Source organism: Copadichromis virginalis, linkage group LG5 (assembly GCF_057382275.1).
Source record: "Copadichromis virginalis isolate Kocher_CV1m ecotype Utaka linkage group LG5, C_Virginalis_male_GT1.1, whole genome shotgun sequence".
Taxonomy (NCBI): domain Eukaryota; kingdom Metazoa; phylum Chordata; class Actinopteri; order Cichliformes; family Cichlidae; genus Copadichromis; species Copadichromis virginalis.
In genome coordinates this window covers 30,629,408-30,653,199 of record NC_140622.1, presented here as the reverse complement: position 1 = coordinate 30,653,199, position 23,792 = coordinate 30,629,408, and the positions used below count along the sequence as shown (strand labels likewise).

Sequence of the window (23,792 nt, the reverse complement as noted above, 5' to 3'; positions counted from 1 at the left end):
ACAGAGGAAAAAAACAAATGTTAAAGAATCAAAATCAGATATCAGGGTCTGAAGTTAATCCTGAAGGCGAGCTGAGCTCTATGGGGCTGCACTTCATCCACAAAACTTTAGTGCTGAATGTTATTTGTGTTTAATGTTACACAGCACTGCATGCTTGGAAAGAAACAGTTATATGAGCAAGAATAATCTTCCCAAATACACTCAGGTCAATAATGAACCGGTTACATATCTAAAGCCTTGGTTCAAACTTCCATAGTTTGTGGCATTAGGTTAACTATTCCCAGAAGTACATGTAATGTTGTAATGTTGATGTCAACGCATTATCTGTAGTTTACTTGTGAATGGAAGGATGATTAGAAATGATCTGGACTCTGGTCAGTGACGTGAAGAGACTGATGGACCAAAATAAAATTAGGTAAAAAAAAAAAAAATTGAGGATTTACTTTAGGTCAGGAGAAAATGTGATGTGAGATTAATTTAAGACCCTGCACACAATCAGAAGCCGAGCTGCTCGTCGCTGTGCATCCAAGTTGCTCTGATGCGGGGCAGTACAGACGCAATGATGTACGATAAACCTCAACAGCAGGCGGCTAATTTTAAATTCATGCTGCACTAAAATGAGAGACTGTGAGGATACCAGGTGAGAGCATTAATGTTATTGTTCATTTCCCTTTAATCCAACTGTAGCGCAGAGCTAAGGAGAATTCTGGGAAACTGTTTTCATCAACTGTGAGTGAAAGGAGCTGGGATGCACACAATCACACCTTATTTCCTCACACAGATGTTACTTGCTTCACGCACAGCGCCTAAATTTATTAGTCCACCTCCCAGCATAAGGTTTATGCCCCAGCTGCATAAGTAATCAGTATTGGTAATTAACAAATTTGTTCATTTATTCATTTCTGTAGCAGAATGTGCAAGTTTTTGAATCAAAATATTTCTAATAATAAAAAAAAAAATACTTGTTTTTGTTATCCATGAATTTGGAAATTTACTGTTTTACAAGAACAAAATTAAAGCATGATATATTTTGATTAAGATGCCAAATTAGAGTCATTTACATGTATTTCTGAACAGAAAAGCTTGTGGTTGAATGTTGATTGATTTATTTCTGACTTCCACTCACAGCACTCCAGAGTGCCGGCTCACATTTGGCTGTAAAAAGATGAATTCAGTTTGCCTCATAAATAATGATATAGCTCTGATCTAATGGTTTTTCTTTTATAACAGGTGGTCTAATAAATTTATTAAACACTGTACATCACATCTCCCTCCATTATACTTTTCCCACCTCTTATTTCTGGGGGGGTTATTTCTCCTAAACCTCCCATTGCCCCCTCATACCATCATCAAATAAGTGTGCACAAACAAACAGCTGGATGAAAACACACGTAGTGTAGTTTGTAGCTTCCTATTCATTTAGCTGCTCTTCGTTTTGTGCTCTGCCTCGTGCAAAATATTGCGCCAGTTTGGTCCAAAAGAAGGGGAAAAAAAGGAGATAAAGATGTTCAGAATCAATCTAAACTGGGATTGTTTCATGCTTAAAGAGCTCGTGAGAGAGAGGGTACAGTCTGAAGAACTGTGGAGACAACTGGGGGAAATGCAATGCAGAGAAACAGACCAATGAGCAGAGCGCCGGTTAAACCTCCACTGTTTTGTGCTGCAACAAACACTTTTGCTCTCCAGTCATTTCTGTCTGTAATTTCAATGTGATGTTTGATACTCAACTGAAAAATATCTGCAGATCAATAAGAAGCAAATAAACTTTTTTTCTGCTTTCAAACTCTCAAACCAGGAAGTTGACTTTTTCTTGAACAATGCACTGCATTGGTATTTTGTTTTAATTCAATACACGGCATGACGATGAGTTAATTACAGACAGAGACGACCTGTAGGTGTGTTTTGCAGCTCAGTTGTGAGGAAACTGGCTGAGCACAACCTGTGCTCAGCCTCAGCCTGAATCATCTGTTCAGAGATGATTTAAAAGGAAAGTTTGGTCTACTCCATACTCAGGACTGGTGAAGCACTCTGACACCATCGAAGTACTGAAATTAAGAGTCCTATATCCACAAAATGCAACTTCACCATCGAGCAGGGGGCAGGAATCCATGGTTGCTCCACAATTTCTTCTCACACATTTTTAAGTGCTACTTTTACAAGCACAAAGAACAAAAATTAAGCCAGCTGGCTGTCCGCAGATCAGCCAGAAGAAAAGCTCACCCGATTCAGTTTCCCGGTTTTTATCCGTTGTCTGTCTTTTAAGGACAAAGTAACCAGAAAAGACAAAACCTTAAGGTGCCTAAGATTGTCCAGCATGTTTCAAAGAGCAAACAGGGGTCGCCACTTTACCCCACCTGTCCTCGAGTCTCTCCAACCACAGCAATACATTAAAAGTTAAAAAAAAAGCAGGAGGGGGGGGGGGAAGCAGAAACAGCAATAAAAACAAAAAAAAAAAAAATTGTACTTGGATCTTTTGTTAGTGATTTTTTCACATCTTGGGGGAGGGCCTTCACCACAGTGCAGAACTGGTGTGTCGGTCATGTTGCCATATTGAGGACAGATTGTGTCAGTGGACGTGGTCAGACGATGGGTTTGCTGTGGTCGATGGTATCGGCTTTCTTCAGTTTGCCCTTACTGAAGGTCTGGATGGAGCTCAGCAAGGCGGCACGGCCTCCTCCCGCTCCATTAGAGGAGGACAGAGGAGGAGGAGGACAGGAGGATGAGTCCTGTAAGGGGGGAGGAGGTGGCGGTGGAGGAGGTGGAGGGGCAGGAGCAGTGTGGGATCCTGGGTACGAGACAAGCATAAACAGGAGGAAGTGTTAGAGGAAAAACAAAGGTTTCAGGGAATATTCCTCTGCAGCTGATTGCACAAAGATGCTCTGGAATCTGGTTCTGATCTGAAGTAACCTGGAAAACTTTATGGATCTAAAAGAACTTGGAACGCTAAACAAGGATGATCATGTTTCACCTAATTATTTCCACATGAACACTAACCTGCCCACTGTCAGTTTTAATGGAGACACTTAACACTGGCAGAAAGTAAACCAGTTCCACAAAGAAACACAGTAAGACTGAAGTTTGGGTATCCACGACTTTGTACTCATTTGATAATTTATAGTCATTTTGCTAATTTCTAATAAGCAAAAGAAAATTTTCAATTGAGTCATCTGGAGGTACAAATGTATTTATTTTTTTTGTAAACTGGGACAAATGTTTAGTACCAAAGGGATTTTTGATATTTATGGTCACTTAACTGGCCTGTATCTGTTCACATTTTGGTTATTAGTTTCTCTTTAAAGTTTATCCATGAATCATTGGATTAGTTTGATACTTAAGGAAACCTTTTATAATCGTTGCCACCTTTGAAGCATAATTTAGGTCTTTCTAAGTGTGTGATTACAAAAGACATCACTAGGAAGAATTAATCTCTGCACTGAATCTAAAATATACATACCTATGTGTCACAAATGGAACACATGCCTCACAGCTCTAATTTATACCCGTTAATACATAACTTCTATCACATAAATGCATTTTATGTACTTTATTTAGATATTGTCTTGATGATATTTTATGTGTCTAAAGAAAAGATGGGCGCTGTTTCCAGAGAGACTTTATCTTTGTGAAAGCAGCAATCTCAAATATCACTATGACCAGGCTGAACTCAATCCATCATCAATTTCAATGGAACAACTCTCAATTCCTGACACTACTCAGACATGTTTTCTCCAAATACTTGTGAGAAACACAGTCTAGTGGTTCTTAAAATTAATACACATGTAGTTAGTGAGGTCTCTTTTGTCCTTTTCTCTATACAAACGGCTCCAGTTAGAGCAGCACTCACGAACTTCAGTACCAGCTTCTATCAGAATGAAATCAGAGTTCTAGAATGTTCAGCTGAAGTTCCAGAACCTCCAACTTCATCCACAGCAACAGAATTCCAAGCTCTCTCTGATTGGATGACTCTTACAGCAGTGCATTCTGGGACTTTTTGGCCTCATATTCCTTTGTTTCCTGAACATTGAACTGATGGTGAATTGAACTCAAACCCGTTACGCCTCTTACAGCTGCGCCATTCTGCATCCCCAAGCTCCGTGAAAGTCAGGGATTACAGGCAAAGAAGCAAAATGCTGGGAAGCGTTAACATGTGGGTAAAGCGGAGGCCAATAGCCACGACTGGAGTTCGCCAACTCCACAGTGAATAATCCGTGACATAATGAAAGGACATCCATCAGTCTGACAGATGGCAGCCGACCTGGAGAAACCGTTCTGTGCACTCAGGGTGTTTGGGGATGATTGATGATTTTTTAAACATAAAAATCCAACTGTAATAATTTAGCGAGTGCAGAACCTTTTGTGGCGACTGATTTTTCTCCAGGATAGCTGTGTGACAAGATCACTTTCATTACGTTTGGCAACCACAGTGACCTTCAGGGATTTTTCATGTAATATTCAGATGACTCTTCTGTTAACGTCCACAGCTACACTCTCAGTGAGACCACATTTCACGGTTAAATCGACAAATTTGAACTGAAATCTGTGACCACATGTTGTGCACCCGATTTAAGTGTCACATTGTTTCAGTTATTAGGTTTTGTAAAGGTTTGTTACTGTAATGAGCTGGAATGTTTAAAGTTAAGTTGTTTGTTTGTTTTTTAAAATTGATCACAAAATCATACAGTTTACATCAGTTTCAATGACACCTGTCATCACTGACAATGCCACCTCCTACAGACTGCGTCTGACCAACTGACAACAAGTTTGTACAATAAACAGTATTATAAAAAAACAAAAAAACAAAAACAAAACAACAACAACAATAATAATACTAAAAAAAATTTAAAAAATTAATAATTAAAACCATGCTGCCACAGTGGCACCCATTGTTTTAGTCTGGTTACGAAGGCTTGAGCTGATTCTCATTCATTTTGGTGTTTAGAAGCCAGAGGTGACAAGTAAAGGAAGATGATGGTTCTTTTTGACTATTATGATCATCACAATTTACAAAATGGACTTCATGTTTTATTCAGCATGACCCGAGACTACCAATTGAACCCATTAACTCCTCAGGAAAGAGCCATTTTCCCCGTATACATCCATACAGCTGCCCTTTTTTTTTGCAACCACACAAATCGCCGCCTGCTGGCCTTGACAGGTTTAAGGGTCTTCAGCACTGACTTGACCTTTCAGACCATCTGTGGTTTGGAGAAACCTCAAGCCCCTCTGAACAGTTATTTACTTGGTTTAAATAAAACTGATGAGATGTTTTTATTGCTGGGCCTAAAGAAAGAGGTTTTGGCCAGTTATATATGCATATTAAAAACACCCATTTAATCCAAAAGTTAGTTTCTTTAAGATTGCTGTGGACGAAGAATTATCTGAATATGTAATAAAAATAAAAAATAAAAACAAAAGATACAGAAAAACCTTAAATAAAATGAGTTTTTTGTGATCTGCAGAAGAGCTGTGTAAGGCAGGGAGGAAAAGCTATGGGGGTAAAATGAAAAGACATTTCACAGCTAATGGCACAGAGAAAATTCAACTAATACCACCTCACAAAGTGTTGGAATGATGATGATGGAAAAAAGAAAAAAAAGTGTCACCTCACCCTAACCAAATAACCATCAGACAAAACAAACAGACAGACAGACGTGCTCTAACAGACTGACCAGGCAAAGCTGACCAATCACAATCTCCAATGAAAACAGCCGGTCTAAGTCAAGAAGGAGTTTGACCGCCTGTGATGTTTGGAAATCATTGCAGATTGTGAGTTTTTTTTTTTAAAGATGTGCGTACACCCCCATTAACAAGTTCTTTCATTTTTCATTTCAGGACTCAAACCTATGAGAGCGAGATTAGCCAATAAGACACAGTGATTACATAAACTCAGTTTGGCAGTTTGGTTTGAAATGATCAAACGCTGCTGATGTTTCTGAATCAAAGACTATTTGACAGCGTAAAAAAAAAAAAAAAGATAAAGGATTAATGGACATGAGTATAAAAGTCTGATTACAAATAGACCAAACAGTTTAAATCAATCTCTTTCCTTCATTAGCGGCCTTCATAAATGTGACCAGGTCTTATAACGAGGAACTGGGGTATACAACAGCTTTAAAAAAAAAAAAAAAAAAAAAACCCACTGGAGACCTTCATCATCATTGACATCAGAATCTTTTACTTTACCCAAAGACACGGTCAGAATGGAGCATGCTCTACAGTGGAGACAGCACAGGAAGGAGAGAGAGAAGGAGATGACAGTTATCTGTTCAGTGGACCAATCAGCATTTACACAGTATCACCAGGACGAGGAGAAGGGAGAGGAAAGCAGAGAGGAGACACTAACAGTAGGGAAGGAAGCTGGTGTTGACTTTGTGTCAGCAGGTTTTGTAAGTTGGTGACATTTTATATTTTTCTTGCTGCTCTATATGATGTACAGTTTACAGATGTATGTCTTGAACCAAGTTTAGATTAAATATATTGCAGAGAAATCTAGATGGCATAAAGCACCAGCGCTTTGGTATTAAGTACAAAAAATAAAAAAAAGCACAATCTGTGTGCCAAGTTTAGAAATGGAGAATACCAAAGGCTATGTCCATCTTCTGAATACAGTCTATGGTTTGTACCAAAATTAAAGAAACTTCCTCAAAGTGTTTGAAGGTATTATGGTTTTCTTTTGTCTGCCTGTCCATCCCATTTTCTTTCAAACGAGGCTGAAGTATTAAAACTACAGTAAAATACTAAAACAAAAAGCGCAAGAGAATGGATGGATGAAAAGCTTAACCACCTTGATAACAGAGTTTTAGGCGTGGCTGTGTTGACTGACAGGTGCTCTGACACAGGAAGTTATAGCAGATCAGCTTCTGCTGAACTTATTTCAAGTCATTATAAACTAACCCTCTTCATTGTGTGTGTTGCTGGTGCCGTTTGTGTGAAACAGACCATCCCAGAAGCTTGTGGTTCAGTTTTCAGATGATGAAACTGTGGCTACATCAATGTTTCATACGACTGGGGATGGACCGACACACAGCACGTAGATTTTTCTTTTTTTAAACAGTAAGAAAAATACAAAATTTTGGCAGATTTAAAGTTTAAAATATGAAATGAAACATCCAGGTTTCCCACCCTGCATTCACCTACCTAGAGACAAAACAAAGTCAATAAGATGTACTACTACTGCAGAGACAGATACCTGCCTGAAAACCACACGATGAGAGAAGAGGTGAAGAGACAGAGACAGACATTTCAAGTTAATGATTAGTCTTTATAATCAAACACGCAAATTTCAGATGAAAACTGTTATTGATGTGAGTCACAGCACAGCCCTGGCAGGTTCTCGTCACAGGGGGGCCCGACACAGTCTGTCTGACAATGTCCAAAACAAAGAGACAGGCGGGAGAAAAGCAGGCAGTTAAAGTGACAGCTGTAAAGACAGTCTGACCGACGTACCTGTGGTTGATGGGGGAGTGGGGGAGGAGGGGCATGTGGGCGGGGAACTAGCTCCAGAACCTGAAGACGGGACAAAGAAACCCCTTTAATCATCTTTAACTTGAGAGTGACCCTTAAACTTTAACATCTCCTGGCATGTTAGAGGTTAGATGGTCTCTTTAACAGTAACAGATGAAAGCTGCATGTGCCATCACAGCCAGCCTCACATACTCTGTCCTAAATTCCTGATCTCATTGACAGATGGCGGCGGCGCTCGTGTGCCAAGAAATGCCTCTAACAGCAGCGACCTACCAGAGTTATTGTTATTTCGGACCGAGACATCTTCTTCATTTTCATAAGCTGAATGTCTGGACTTCTGCAAAGATAAAAACATAGCTGTGTGTTTAATTCTGGAACGATCTGTAGGCTGTGTATATCAAATGTATTTCACTTCAGACAGAAAACAACAACCCGTTTTCATCACAGAGGAGGTGTTAAACTTTAATTAGAGCTGCTCGTGCGTGCTGACCTTCCTCGCCAGGATCTTTCTCTTCTTCTTCTCCTCCTCTGAGCAGTGATGAGACTGAGCTCTGGTCAACCTCCTGTGTTGGTGCAGCTGCAATCAGACAGTCATACAGAAAGTTATTTTCAACATCAGGAAATTTCTCATAAAAACTGGCCACCCTGTAACACTGCACTTAGACGTGCTCGTAGATCTGTGTATCCTGTATTTCTGACGCTGAATATTCTTGAACAAATTAAGCAAATAACACCAGAATAAATTTGTTTTTCTGGATCACCCGAGAGTTTTGAGTCTTGACTGTATATAATAGATGGACATAGCCAACATTACATCATCCACTGGCAAAACCTTAGAAGCCTCAAGCATTTGAACATCAACTTGTGTTCATTTAGACTTGAAGCTAGCGACTCTATAAACTCATCAGGAAAAAAAAAGATCCCCCCCCTGCTGGCTGTTAGAAATAGTGCAGGTTTGAGACATTAAAGCATCTGTAAGCCGCATCCATCTTTAATATACAGTCTATAGCCATAAACTGATTTCACCTTATTTGTTTCACACAGAAAGTCCAAAATGTTTACAGTGATTTAAGAGACACCAGGTGTATGATTCATGTCACAACATGTCAGCCTACTAGCTGAACTTTACTAACAATGCTGCTCACACAGCTTTTTACCCCATGTTCTTCTCTTCTGGTGAAATCCAGCCTGGATGACTGTGACCAAACTGATCAAGAACAGATTCACACTTTTTCAGGTTTCTCTTAAATCTTTCCTCTTACTCATACTGGTCATACTTTCCTGTGTGCTTTTAATGCAAGTGGGGGAAAATACAGAGTCTTTGTTCCCGTAACCGTCTGTGTTAATCAAATCAAGGCAAGTTTCTACAAAGTTGCTGTCTTAAGCTTAAAACTTCCTCTTTTTGTGTTTACCGACAGAGTGGACAGACTTGGAAATATTCTACCTACATTATCAAGGATTATGGGAAATACAGTGATCTGTGGAGCATTAAGCCTGAGCTAAACCGCAAAAGTAAAAAAAAAGAAAGAAAAAGAAACAAACAGCAATGCAGAAAAATTATTGCTCAAGTACTGTGGGAGGACAGAAGAATGTTGACCCACCAGTCTCTGCTCCTCTAGCAGCCTTTTCTCTAGGCTCTCCTTTGCTGCTTTCAGTGCTTCCTTCAGCCTGCCGGGGACCTGGAGGAGGATATTTAAGATATTATTTGTTTTTATTCTTCATCTTTGTTGTTGAACAAACTCACGGCAATAACGTCAAACTAAACCTCTCACCTTAATCTGGAGCTTTTCTGAACGTTGAAGCTGGACATCGCTGAAAAGCCTGGAAAACAAAAACTTTGGCTCAGAAAAATAAACCTTACACTTCTCTTTATTCAGCTTCTATGTGACTGTCTGCCGCTCATAAACACAAAATTGAACAGGCAGTGGCTGAGGCTTTAGCTCTCACAGACAAAGCTGTGTACCCGATGCAGCCACATGAGGATGTCCTCCTCTCACTGACATCATACAGAGCCAGGAGCAGAACCGGAATGTCAGTGATGCAGTAGCTCACCCAGTTCACAATCCCTGACTATTCAAAGGCTATTGTAATGTGTGAAGTACAAAAACACAGCACAACACTTTGTTGTCACTAGTTGGCTGTATTGCAAAAACTAATGATATTAAAATCTACTGAGAAGTAAAAGAGGGTGAAACAGTCAGCACAAATTAATCTCATCCAAATGTTGTAAGCGGGAAAAACAGACAGTGGCCATTACATGAGCTCATCAGTCCTTCAGGCAGTCAAGGTAAAAACAGTCTTAAACTGAGTGTTTATAGCAGCCTGACCTGAACCTTTGTCTCACAGGGATTATTTGAACATATGCTTACCTCATTATCTAAAAATAAATAAATAAAAGGCATTAAAAGCCATGTATCACACAATCTGTATAAGAGCCTTATAAAGTGTTCTTTTCATCCTCTCCACTGTAGGTTTGTTTCACACAGAAAAAGCGTAACTGAATTAGGAGTAATTTAGCTGGAAAGTCCTCTCCCACTCATGTGCAAATGTCACAGTGCCAAAGAGGGCAGGCTTGCATGCTTTTGAGGACCCTGAGAACTATACCAGCTTTGGCCCTTGACAAGTTTAACAATGTCAACAAGTCAGAGACAAGAAGCCAGATGAAGGAAGGCCCTGGTTCTCTGGGCTGATGGTGGGGAAACAAGACTGTAAGACAACCTCATTTTACAGAAACTGAAACAAGGTCATCTGTCCGCAGACAAACTGCTGATTTATGTGAATCTTTACATTTGGCAGATTTCTGCAGCTATGATGGAGAGAACATGCATTTACAGTCCTTTTTTGGGTTTGTGTAGACATAACTTTAAAAAATAAATAAAAAAGCTCCTATGTGCACTTGTGGGATAACAAAGACTCCCCGAGGGCTTTCAAGCTGTGTTTTACTTTAAAAAATAAAAAGAGGTGAACTCACGGCGTCTGCATGAGTGCCGACACTGTTGGCATCCCACTTTTACAGGCTTCTGTGGACAGAATGGACTGCAGCACCGACCCTGAAAAATAAACCATCAAAGATCAGCAACAATAAAACTGCAATTGCTCCATTTAGACATTCGGTCTCTACATATTAAAATACAGGATGCGTGTGTGTGTGTGTGTATTTACAGACCCACAGCTGTGGAGGGGGCAGGGGGGTACTGCTCGATGGGCACGCTGTCTGGCGGTCGGCCGTACGTCATCTCGTACAGTAAATGTCCAAAGCAGAAGACATCAATGCTCTCTGTGGTCTGCCGTAAACACACAAACAGTTTCTGTCTCTCAAACCTTCAAACAACAGTTTGTGGATCATCTGGCACACTTGGTTTATTTAGTCTCTCAGTTCTTAATAAATCATTTCAGAGGTCACACTAACTACATCAATGATAAAAAGAATCTCTGTGTTTAGGTTTAGGTCTTATTTTAGCCTCAACTAATCAGGCTAATCCAAACTGAGTCAGTGTGCGCACATACGTTAATTTTTCTGAACTGGGTGAAGGCAGGTCGCAGTGCAGAGGGAACTCCCAGCATGCCGTTCTCCACGTCCATCAGTCGACACACGCCGTCATCGACAAGAACGTTAGACGTGTGCAGGTGACCAAAAAATATACCAGCGTCATGGAGGAGCTTTAGTCCCTGGATATAAACACAGAGATAGTCACACAGTGTATGTATATATATGTATGTGTGCATACATGTGTGTGTGTATATGTGACTCTGTGTGTATATGTGTGTCTGTACCTCCAAAATCTGTCGGCCGTACAGCTTTATGTGTGGGAGCTCGAGGCCCTGACTCTTCTTTGGATTGCAGTACTTCTTCAGGTAACTCTCCCTGGGCTTCACCTGGACAAAGGAAGATTTTTGTTTGAACTACTTTTGACCAACTTGACAAACACAGCTTGATCAAGCCTATTTTAAGGAAACACACCAATGCAACGCATACAGGAATCCTTCCTCATGCAATAAAAGTCCCATAATGCAACCCATGTGTTCCAATATGATGAATGCTATTCTGTAAAAAGCACACCAGCGATGTTTTATTTTAAATTTAACAACTGATGCTGCTCAGCTATGGCTTCATATCACACAGGGAGACATTTAGGAGTGTTTAGTCTACTCAGGGTGTTTAAATCAGTTTCTCCATGTCGTTCCTACGTCTGACTTCCTGCCTCCCTCACCTGTTGCGTGGAGCTTGACACAGCTTCTGCAAAAAGTAGACCCAACGCTACTTTAAGCACAACTGACAGGAGTTGTCTTGAGTAGGGCGGAGGCAAGTCAGGTGTTATTCCCGGCACAATTTTAATGCAGGCAGAATCTGACAAAACTGCATTTTTTGACTTTGGTAGAGGGATTATGGTTAATAATTGTTAATATTTAATAACTGCTAGCAGTGCTTTGTCTTTTGTTGGTTTTACACATTGTAGTTTGACTTACTGGGAAAATATGAATAGTGCAAAAAAAACTATAAACCATGTGCATATAGAAATAAGTGGTTCCATCAACTGTGACTCATGAAATTAGGCTGAAATTTCAGGGCGCCTCTCTTTGGTTCAGATGCTGTTTGACTATCTGAAAGTTTGACTGGAGCACACAGACTGTTTACCTTACAGATGTGGTCTCTCAGAGAGCCCTTCTCACTGAACGGCCGGATGAGCAGCGCTGAAGACTCACTGGTGCTAGAGAACAACAGTGGACAGAGATATGGGATCTGTCGAGGAAGAGGAGTCTAATCACTTACAGGCTATAAATGGAAACATATGCAACTCTGATCAGGTGTTTGTCTGTTATACCATTTATAGTGAAGTCAACTTTGCCATTTATGTGCAAAGCTGGCTAGCTTTAGCTGGATTGTCAGTTGACAATTCATCAGAATGAACAGTTTCTAAATTGATCTAACAAATTAAGGTACATGATCACGTCACTAGCTAGCTCTGATGTCACAGATTGCTTTGTCTAATTCTTGGACAAATATGTGGTGCGTACGTACAGACAGGCTGGTCAACAGCTTTATGGCTGACTGCAGGTCTTTGTCTGACAGGAACTTATCAGGACCCAGGTCCACCTACACACACACACACACACACACACACAAAAACATGTGTTACCCCACCCTGCTGGGTGATACTATAACATCACCTAATTTTATTGAATCATTTGATGTCTTCTGAGCTTTTGAGGGAAGAAATGTCACTTAATAGTCACATTTTTACCAAAAAAGTCTTATGTAAAAGAGCAAAGTTTTTCTTGTTTCCACATATTTTTGCTAAACTCTTGAAAACTGTTTCTGTGCACTGTCTTCTGAACTCTGCCAGTATCTTATAAAACAAAATATTTTGGTGATTACAGCATGTGCTATCTAATGTAGATTATTTGAATAATGCATTTCTGACATTCTTGCCATCAGTTTGGAGGCTGAGACACTGAAATATGAAGGATTTAACTCACGAGTCATAAATCAGAGTTTCCAGAAGTCAAGAGCTGTAAAGTCACCTTAGCAGACTTACAAACACAGAGAGATGTGACAATCTTCATCTCTCCAAAAAGCTTTTAAAATGTAATTTATGGTAAAGTTAGCAAACTTTTAAACCAGTTTTCATATGATTTGATTGGCAATTCTATACATGCAGCTTTACATGCAGTTAACCATTAAAATAAATATTTATGATAAGTGCTTCTACAATATAACTCATCAAACAAGAGCCCGCAAGAGCTCCAAAGCCTTTCAAGTTGTCTGCAGTGAAGAGGCTTTTGGCAAAAGATGATATTTAGCCACCATTTATATTTAATCAATATTTTTTAACTCATCATTTTTCATTGTCACAGGAATTCTTTCTGTTTTACTCACCCAGCTCAGCAGGTACCTCTCTTTGGTCTGCTCTTTGTTTTTGACTAAAAAATATTTCTTTCTGATCCTCCAGCCTGGAGAAAAAAAAAAAAAAAAAAACCACAAACAGAAAACAGCGCCTCACTTTAACTGTAACTCAGCCAATAAGAGTCAAACATTTAGTCTAATATACTGCAGGCACCTTCACGGGCTTCCTCTCACGAATAAAACACTGAATTCATATCCAGCTTTACGCTCTCATAGGCTGCACAGATTTTGTTGCTTCAGTCTTAACTGACTGGTTTGGCCGGTCACCGTTAGCAGAACAACGCTTTTAGCTTCTGTGCCACCCCCTAAAATTCCTCCAGCTTCTTAGCAGTTAGCATTTTCTCATAATTACATTTGCAGCTGTAAAGGCTAAAGCGATCAAGTCAATTTAAAAAACAACAAGGGTGCACCGTAGTGCTGTACAATCAAAAATGAATAAAACAGGTGAAAATACAGAAAAACAAAACAAGAAAAAAAAATACAAAAGAAACATGTCAGTCCTCAATTACACTGAGCTTACTCCCCATTTATCAAAAAATAAATTAAATTAATGACTTCAATTTATTCAAACAATGGCTGACACAAACCCATAGTCACTGCATTTTAATCTAAAAGAAAAAGTGTAGGAGGATTAACATAAATTGACAATAACAGATGTCAGCAGCTGGATGGAAGGTCTGAACAAACACCACCAACCCCTCCATGATCATCTTAATTAGAAAGGAAAACAACGCTCTAAAAACTGCAGTCACAGCACTCTGTTCACTAATGTTTTATAACTGAATCAGTCCGATTTCTTTTTAACATGTCATGTGACTTAAACTTACCCATGTCTCTGAGAGGCTCCAGGACCTCCCACTTTGGGTCTGACCTGAAGAACATGGAGACCTGCTGCAGGGCAATTTCTGAGAGAAAGAGAGCCACACAGTACACTTTAATGAAACTAAAGTCTCCTTAAATTACATTCTCTCTGAGTATGGGCTCACGGCAGCTGCAAGTATGAGTTCTCAGACTACAGCCGTTGTGGGAAATATACCAAAACAAACAAATCTTCATATGAGGAGTCAGAAAATAAACTGGGAAGAGACCCATGACAAATTTGCTTCCTTTTACTTCTGAACTCATATATAATTTTGATGTCAACTACAGCTGTGTAAAGTTCTGCATCTTGCAGGATTGCAATCTAGATGTGCCATTCAGTGTTTAGTTCCTGCTGCAGTGTTTCCAGAACCTCATACTGTAGTGATCATACACACACACTGTGAAAACACCAGCCACATCGACACAGCTGCCCAAATACTGTACATGACAGTTGCTCCTAACAGTCCGTTTAATGTCATCTGCTTCCTGGTATATCAGGAAGTGGGAATGATGAGCAGATGACACGACAGCTCTCACAACTAAGACAAATCTGATATGAACCCTGCCCACTGGAGCTCATAAAGCTTTAAATGTGTTTTATTATTTGTATTTGTTTTTTACGTGCATGACCCCTAAGCTGATACTGACGCGTTACATCATCTTGGGTTTATCGTTTTTGTGTTTCTGGCTTTTCTGGTGGTCGCTGGGCGGGAGAACTCAGAGAATCTGATGATTTCTGAATCTTCAAAAGAAATCAACAATGACAGAAAATTGTTTCATATGCAATAAATAACCAATCGTTATGAATCATGAACGGCTGTATTGTAAAGTAACGGATGTTGCTTCACTCACTGTGTGTTGCTGATCTTATCACATTAACCGCATGATGACTAAAGTTTAAAAAAAACAACAAAAAAAAAACAGCAACATGTCTCATATTTCGTCTCTTTTGAGTCACTCTGTCGCACCAAAGTCAGAATATGTTAAAAACTACAAAAATGTATCTGTCACAAGACCCTTTCATGCATCTCCAAACCAAACCGACATGATTGCACCTTTAAGTCCCATCAGTCACATTTTAGAAACCAACATTACTTTTGTAGTTCATTCCTGCATATGAAAACAAAATAATAAAATAGTCATTTTTTTTATATACTGTCCTATTTTCTGTTTGTTCTGTTGCTTAACCCTGGGTCCTAATGGGACCATATGCAGCTAAACACCATCAAACAGGTGAGATAAAGGCTGTGTAGCATGTTTGTTGTTGGTGGCCAAAGAGCTTTTGCGAGCTGTTTTCTGTCTACAGCTAAACATGAATCATCTTCTGGCATCAAATCAGCTGAAACCGTTTCACGTTTTATTCGAGAGGAGGGGGCTAACAGGATCATTTAGGAATGTGTCCCAAACATCCACTGAATCGCCAAGCTTACGGACGTGTGTGAAATCCAGTAAACGGAGAGCAAGCAAACCTGTGTAGTTGGCAGAGTAGTTGTTGGGGTCCAGAAACTTCTTGACTGGGAGGGAGCTGCAAAGCAGAGGATGCTGGGTAATTGTGTCCAGATAAGTTTGCAGTCCTCTCTGCCTTTCTGCAATGAACTCCCGGTCCATGTTTCCAATGAGCTTCTTAGGAGGGAGAGGGAGGGTGATGCCGCACACCTGAAGAGGAGGACAGAGAAAAGGATTCATATTTTTATCAACAGGCTTAAACAGATGTTTTTTCTGTATATTGGAACACTACATGAAAGAAAATCACAGTCACTGTGTTTTCCACAGTTCTTCTGCATGCTGACTGAAGACTGGGGGCTGATGGGACGTCAAGGTCAGAGTGAGACCGATGGAGAGGAAACGAGCATGCAGAGCCTCAGCAGAAAAACGTTTAACTTCCTGTTATCCAGGAATTATATGTTTTTACTCTGAGACAAGTAACTATCATATCTTTAGCAGTCAGATACAACCCAGCTCCACTGACTGTTACATTCAGGAAGACATGATAACTGACTGATAAAGTGTTTAGTGTTATTATTAGATAGAAATGATCTTTTCCTCAGTCTATGTTCCTGTCAGGTAGAAAGCTTTGAAATGCAAACTTCCTCTATATGCCAATATTTGCTGCTCATGTTCTTATATGTATTGCATCACTGTATATTGCAACATAGAAATATGCAGAGCCAAAAAAGCAACCACAACATAATCTGATCAGCAGAAGCTTTGCAGACTGAGCACACTGTGGTTTCCCGGATTTAAGCATTGTTCTACTTTCTCTGAAAATGGAGGAACACTAGATTACAGAAACATTTAACGTAAATTTTACATCCATAAAACCCACTTACTGTATGTGTTTGCACTTCCACTATTGTCCATTGCTTTTATTTCCTCCCTGTGTGTAGTTGTGGACTGCAGACCTGTAGCATTTTGTCTCTGTATACTTTCTAAAATTAAGACTTCAGCTGCACATTAATAACAATGAATCAGTGCAGAGATGACTGCCGGCCTCTTATACCACCAGCCGAGCCTTCAGGAAAATGTAAACAGAGTTTTGAACCGGACGTAACCAACCGTCTCTGAGCTTTCACATACAGGAAGAAGATTGGGCAACACTGTTTTAGTGGCTGTATGAGTGTCTAAAGGCACTTGTAGTCTCTCACATATTACTGCTGCTCATTTCCACAGCTGACTACTGTGAGCTATGTGATGTCTCCAAGTGTGTCGTTTCCACGACGTTCATGCGAGCAGCATAACGAATTCAATGTTCAAACTGCTCAAACGTCAATGAAACGATCTACATACCGAGTCAGTCTCTGAAACACAGTGATATTTCATTCGCTGTCATGCAGTTCGTGACTGGAACTCACCATCAGGCTGTTGTTAAGAACGTCAAAGTCACTGTAACGTCGAATCACCTGCAACAAACACACACACCTGTCAGGACTGCAGCGTTACAGGTCATTAAGATTCTTTAAACGTTGACTTTGAAGGCAAAATGTGAGGTGAGCATATGTATCCTGCCTTCTTTAAAGTTCCTCCAAGTTGCACAGCTTAACACTAAAAACATTTTGAGTGGATATTTCCAGCAAGCTCTGAATTAAAATCATAAAAAGAAAACTGAACTAATGATACACAAAGGATGTTTTTAGAACTCCCTTTTTAACAGGAAGAGAGCTTCAGTAGATCCAGTTGGGCAGGAAAGAGAAGACAGAAGAGTAGCACAGAAAGAACCAAATCAGGAGTATAAAGAGGTGTTCGGTGCATCACATGAAGTTCCCCCAGCAGTCTGAGCCTATAGCAGCGTACCTAAAGGATGCTCCAAGGTCACCTGATCCAGCCAAACTATCAGCTTTTTCAGAAGGAAAGTAAGAAAGAATCAAAACTAGGAGCGGGTTCCAAAGAAAGGGGGCCTTACTAGCTGAAGGCTCTGCCTCCCATTCTACTTTTAAATACTCTAGGAACCACAAGCAAACCAGAAGTCTGAGAGCAAATGCAAATGCAAATGCTCTCCTGGGATAATAAGATACTTTGAGGTCTTTAAGAGATATAGGATCTGATTAGTCAACACTTCGTATGTGAGAAGGATTTTAAATTCATATCTAGATTTAACAGGGAGCCAAAGAAGAGAAGCCAGTGTGGGAGAAATATGCTCTCTCTTTATAGTCTCTGGATCAGCTGGAGGCTTTCCAGGAAGATTTTAAAGGAACACGATAATAAAAAATTACTGCAATTCAGCCTAGAGTAAACAAACGTATGCAAAATGAGGTTTTCTTTGTCACTCTGAGACGGGATGTTTTTCTTTTTCAATTTTGTACACATGACACAGCAGTCCTACAAGTTTGTTTAAGGCATGGGTTAAAGTAAATATCCGGCCCAAGATGACTTGAGGTTCCTCACAGCATTACTGTGCTGATATGTTTTATGTTTATCAGGAGACAGCACACAGGCAGGGGAGTATAGCAACAATTACTTCTGTTCTAAATCACATTTGTTTTACTTCAATTTTCTGCTAAAGACTAAAACAGATGCATCAGCAAACAGAGAGAAAAAAAATGCACAGAAACAAATAAAAGCCAGGATGAAACAGCAAACGCAATCTACACGTTTGTGAGGGCAGCTGTAGTACAGTATGTGCCTACTGTGGATGTTGGGCCACTGATTCTCCAGGTGACCAATTTGAGGTTGTTATTAGAAGATTTACCTGCCAGCTGTTGTCTAAAGACACACCCCTCTGGACTCGGATGATGTACTCCTGAGAGACAGAGAAAAAATAGAAAATAGAACCATTGTTTTATTATATAGTGTAATTGTGTAATTTAAAACAAAAAGCCGAGCTGAGAATAAGGTTTCACTTGGATTAAATTTAACCTTTTAGAGTCACTAAAAAGAAGAAAGCAAGCAAGAAAGAAGGATGCAAGAATTCAAAATTAATGGATAGATGATAGATGGAGGAAGAAAGGAATGAAAGATGGAAAAGGGGAGGGAAGGAAGGAAGGAAGGAAAAGAAAGAAGCAAGGCAGGGAGGTGGATGGATGGAAAACAAATAACAATTGAAAGAAAGAAGGATAGATGGAAGAGAGGAAGGCAGGAAGGGAAAAATAAGGAAAGAAAGATGGATGTGCATGGAAAGGTGAAGGTTGGTTGGAAGGAAGGAAAGAAGGAAGGAAGGGAGGGGATTGGTTAGGATAGTATAGATGGATGGCCAGGTGAAGAGTGAATGTGAAAAACAAAAGTTTCCACCAAAGCCAAATTGGAAGCAGGATAATGATTTTAATGAGGTTTCATGTTTTAACGATCAAAACTGTTACTAAAATCCACTCACTTGCACAAATGTAGTAAACAGTAAATAAAAATTAATAAAAACACTTAAAGAAAACAAAATTGAACTACAAATTGAACAACAAAACAAACAACTCTTGCAGCGAGGCCAGCTGTGCGGGAAAGGCACCGTTAAAGGAGTTCACACATGTTGGGTGAATCCCCTTTCTGTTTCATTTCCACATAAATGATCCACATCAGAGGATCTGCCTGCGCATGCCATCCTTGTCACAGATCTTTGCAATGAAGCTGCTGAGCAAAATATTTTCTCGACCGTCAGAAACGATGGACGCGAATATGAAAACAGGACCGAGCGTGTAAACCCTGCATTTTCCCCTCTTTAATCCTCTCAGTCCACTCACCGTCTATTTCAAGCTTTCAGAGGTTCAGATTTCTGCTGTAATCGTGCAATCAATCATGTGAGCCGAGCAGCTTCATAAACAGCTAAAGGCCTAAAATCACCGCCGCCCAGCTGATGTTTGTTAATACATTTTGTAGCTTCAGGCCACTAAACTCAGCTCCTCTTTCACCTTTTGAACTGCTGTCTTTTTATCTTTTCTTAAAACCTTTCGTTTCATAAAGTAAAGTCACTCACATGAGGTCCACTGAGGTGGCCAGACCGATGACTTTTATACACAACTGCTACAAAACCAAATGTATTTTCTTAGTCGATGTCTTTATAAAATGTTTTATATTCAGTGACGTGTACAGCTTCCAAATGTGTATATCTTAGAAACCAGTCAGGATGAATGTGAACTTCCTGTTCTTGCCTAGCAAATATTGTGTTTATACTAGTTTTCTGAGATATTACATGGATACGTTTCAAAAGGCTGAACTTTTACTTTTTTACTGTTTCCGTTCACTTTCGTTTTTGTTGCTCATATTGGATAACAAAACAAGGTGATGTTGAATTATATCACAAATCTTCGTCCAAAGCGAAAATAAGACGAAAGTAAGTTTTCAGATCACTGTTGAAGAACAAACAAACACATGTCATTTGCATTAGCAGAAGTAAGATGATGAAAGGAGGAAATACCCTAAAAGAAAACTGACATTTCTCATTATTCAACAGCTGCACTGAATTATAATTTGTGCACTGAACCATTGTAGCGACCTTGACTTGATTTATTCGGGCTATGATGTTTGCAGATGACACTGTGATCTATAGTGAGAGGGGGGAGCAGGTGAAAGAGAGTCTGGAGAGGTGGAGGTATGCATTAAAGAGAAGAGGAATGAAAGCCAGTAGAAGGTGGATGAGTTTACTATCATCCACACAACAGGTGAAGCAGAGAGTGCAAGCAGGGTGGAGTTGGTGAAGATAAGTGTCAAGGGTAATTTGTGACAAAAAGACAGCAGCAAGAGAGAAAGGGACGGTTTTAAGATCTCCTATGATGTGTGGTTTGGAGATGAAGCCACTGAGAAAAAGAGAGGAAGTAGAGCTTTCGGAACCAAAGTTTAAGATGCTCAGATTTTCAATGAGAGGGACAGAGGAACAAGGATGGACAGGAGTAGAAAAAAGGACAGAAATAGGTACTGCCAGAGGGGCAGCTCAGGTTGAAGTAAAAGAAGAGCACGGAGAATATTCGTGGATGCAGTGAAAGAGGACATCCAGAGGGATGACAGATGAGCATTTTTAGCCATTAGATTTTTGTTAATCTAATGGCCAAAAATAACAATAAAATGAATACACTCCTTTTAAGGGAGTTAACACAACACTGCGCCTGTTGTATTCGCAGACCAATAATGCCTAATCACCCCAGAATTTTATCCAGCTGTTATGAAATTTTACAGCAAGTCTTTAAATTCCCCAAATCTTCGAATTACGGTAAGGTTGTTACCACATTAGAATTTCACCTGCACATTACCTGCCAGAAGAGCTCACCATAATCAAATTATTCACATATCCACAGAAGAGTGAAAACTTTGTTTATGAGGTGATTTGTCTCTTTTTTGCCCTAATGAATTACACTCAGAGTAGTGAATGGAGGTGGAGAGAGTGAGTCTATAACAGCAGATGTAAAAAACAACAACAGTTGCACTGACTGGATTGTGTCAGGTGCTGTAACACCTGCCAAATGAGACCATAAACCTCCATAGTGCACACTGACACTTTATGATGTGCATCATAAACATGATTTAAATAATTAAATTAAAACAGAACCCTGCATCTAATGGCTTCTTCCCATTGCATGCACTCCTGTAATGCAGTGTTGGAAACATCACTGTAAACGAAACCCCGTGAGAGACTCAAGCCCATCAGTGTTTGTTTCTGTGTAGTCAGCTGTTTGTAATTGGTGATAGAGCAGAATGACTAGCAGTACTTTACTGCCTGAGCACAGTGCAGTAACCAGAGGCCTGTCCTCTCAGAGCTGCATTAATTCTGGAGCTGCTTACATGTTGGGAAACTCTGGAAAGGTCTTGTGACAGTTCTGGCATCACACAAAGAGCAAAACATAGCTTTAAACGCACAGAGAGCTGCTCATTTTTGTTTATTCTCACTGTGGGCTGAAGAATGAGGGAAAACAATAGCCCCGTGGATTAACAGATATAAATAAATACGTGGAAACAGGACGTTAATGATTAATACTCACATCCAGCTGTATTAGTGCCTTCAGTGGAAGACATGATTCTGTTTTACAGTGCTGACATTAGCGTGCTAAGCTAACTGGCTAGCTCAGCTGATCGCAGCCGGACTGTCAACAACAAACAGGCTGCCATGCACCCATTATCGGACAACCGCGACAGTTCAACGACACCAAGTTTACTTTATTCACCAACGCTTCTCATTGTAACGCTGCACATTTTGCTATAACGTAACATGGGCATTGCTTTTTGCCTCTAAATCTTTGGCCTTTAACGCCATCAGACACCGCCCCGAACTCCAATGAAAAATCAGATTTTACAGTTTCTGTGGATTTCAGCAGTTGCTTAATAATAATCACACATTTTATCAGCTTACATATACACAGACCAACGCTCACTTTGATCTGCTCTAGTTAACTTGTCAAAAATCACATTTTTGTTTTTCAGCACTAAAAAATATGCAGCTGAAGAAAATAACTACAGAATATAGTTGAGTTGTTTTCTCAGAGTGACTGCATGCCAAAGATTAAATTAGCCCATTAAGAACAAAAAACAAAAACAAACCATCAGCCAACGAGTGTTGCTGTTTCAACAATAATCTAAAAACGCAAAATATTTTAAAGGACTTTGGTATATAATGAAAAACGGGGACTCTGAAAGTGATCCTTGCGGGGAAACCAGTGTCAGTGCTCCACTGTAATCAGCAGAAAAGCTTACCGAAAATCAGTGACAGCAACAGTCTGGGAAACTACACTAAAACGAAACTAGTCTTGTCCAGCGTGTCCGATAATTGAACTAGCCACATAGCCATCGACTTAAAAACGCCTCCTTGTAAGAAAAAAAATCCCGAAAACTAATATTTTTCGCCACAGCAGCACCAATGAGTGAGTCATGCTGAGGAAACATTAACAACGATTTTACGGTTGAAGCCGCGGGCTGTCAGCGGTGAACCGGCGGGGATTTTCGGTTAACACTTACCGTGTGGGACTGCAGATTCTGGCTGGCTTCGATCATCGCCGTCAGGGGCACTGTATCGTCTAGTAGCAGGCTGCCGGGGGCCGGCTTCTCCAGGAAAGACATCCTGGAGGGTTAGCGGTGGAAGTCCTATCTGATGTCAGTCTGTCAACGCGGGGAAGACGAACTGCGGAAATCCGAGAGAAGACAACCAGCGAGTTGATAGCCTAGCTTGGATATGCCGTAACCAGGAAGCGCAGCTCGGAGCAAACGTCACGCAGATTCCCCGTTTTAATTGGATATCGAGAAACCCCGTAAAGAAGCTTTGTCGCCATCTGCTGGTTTGGAGGAGAATGGTTTCTCAAACTATTTCCAAATGATAGTTGTTATTTTGTGTACTTAGAATTACTAACAAAATTTTGGTCAAAATTTATCTAAACAATTATGTTTGTTTTTTCTTTCATTTCTTCTTTAAGCATTTTTATTTGTTATTAGTCATATACACATTCATTCAACCAAATTTTTTTTAAATTTGCCTTTAAATTAGTCTAAAATGTCAAAAAATAAACAATGAATATCAGGTTGAAGGATAGAGATAAATCAAATAAATAAAGTAATGGAAATAAAATAAAAATCTACAGCCATCTGTGTGAAATAAACAATATTTAAACTAAACCATAAATGAAAGAAATGAAGTCAGACACGTACAAAAAAAAGATTTGTGCCTTTGAAAAATTATTTAATCAGATTTAACTATGACCACTTGATTAGAGTTTAGTTTAGAAATGCTTTAAACAGTGCTCTGCCAGTGTACACTCACTAGCCAGTTTTTAGGTACACGTTCAACTGGTTGTTAATATAATTATCTAATAAGCCAGGTAGGCATGTAGACATTGACAAGACAACCAGCTGAAGTTCAAACTGAGCCTCAGAATGAGTTGAAGATTTAAGTGACTGAAGGTGGCATGGTTGTTAGTGCCAGACAGGCTGGTGTTCTCACAAACTGGTGATCTGCTTGGACCTTTCTGTACAACCATCCAAGCAGCGTCTCAGTGGGTGAAAATGTCTAGTTGAAGTCAGAGGAGAATGGCCAGATTTAGCACAGAGCATCATTTCAGTCCAGCCGAGTGTTGTTGTTGACCATGTCAATGACTCTTCTAGGCTTCAGTTCTCAATGCTAACAGGGTATACCTAATGAAGTGGCCGCATAAGGTTCACTTGA

General features: G+C 39.9%; 1 protein-coding gene across 3 annotated transcripts; it reads right to left on the bottom strand.

The window, feature by feature from the left end:
• pxk (PX domain containing serine/threonine kinase) lies at positions 1-22,843 on the bottom strand. 3 transcript variants are annotated; one of them, XM_085457288.1, is made up of 19 exons: positions 22,595-22,843; positions 18,417-18,467; positions 17,083-17,130; positions 15,700-15,886; positions 14,197-14,274; positions 13,343-13,416; positions 12,485-12,559; positions 12,101-12,205; positions 11,239-11,340; positions 10,972-11,133; positions 10,631-10,748; positions 10,436-10,514; positions 9,237-9,285; positions 9,066-9,143; positions 7,955-8,041; positions 7,738-7,801; positions 7,447-7,506; positions 6,184-6,212; positions 2,722-2,785 (listed from the first exon to the last, which is right to left on the bottom strand). In XM_085457288.1, the coding sequence occupies exons 1-18, from the start codon at positions 22,694-22,696 to the stop codon at positions 6,196-6,198; spliced, it is 1,536 nt and encodes a 511-aa protein (XP_085313414.1). In that variant the 5' UTR covers positions 22,697-22,843; the 3' UTR covers positions 2,722-2,785; positions 6,184-6,195. The 3 variants fall into 3 exon arrangements, with proteins under 3 accessions (XP_085313413.1, XP_085313414.1, XP_085313415.1); XM_085457289.1 differs by having other exon boundaries at positions 2,752-2,785; positions 6,148-6,212; XM_085457287.1 differs by lacking the exon at positions 6,184-6,212 and having other exon boundaries at positions 1-2,785.
• Between the last annotated feature and the right edge of the window lie 949 nt (positions 22,844-23,792).

What these genes read in the sequence shown, in the direction of transcription:
- pxk (XM_085457287.1), bottom strand. Translation starts at nt 22,696, where the DNA reads ATGTCTTTCCTGGAGAAGCCGGCCCCCGGCAGCCTGCTACTAGACGAT. An exon ending in TTCTTAACAACAGCCTGATG is followed by an intron (nt 15,887 to 17,082) that starts GTGAGTTCCAGT and finishes CCTCCTCTTCAG; the next exon opens with GTGTGCGGCATCACCCTCCC. An exon ending in TCGGCACTCATGCAGACGCC is followed by an intron (nt 9,286 to 10,435) that starts GTGAGTTCACCT and finishes TTTGTTTTCCAG; the next exon opens with GCTTTTCAGCGATGTCCAGC.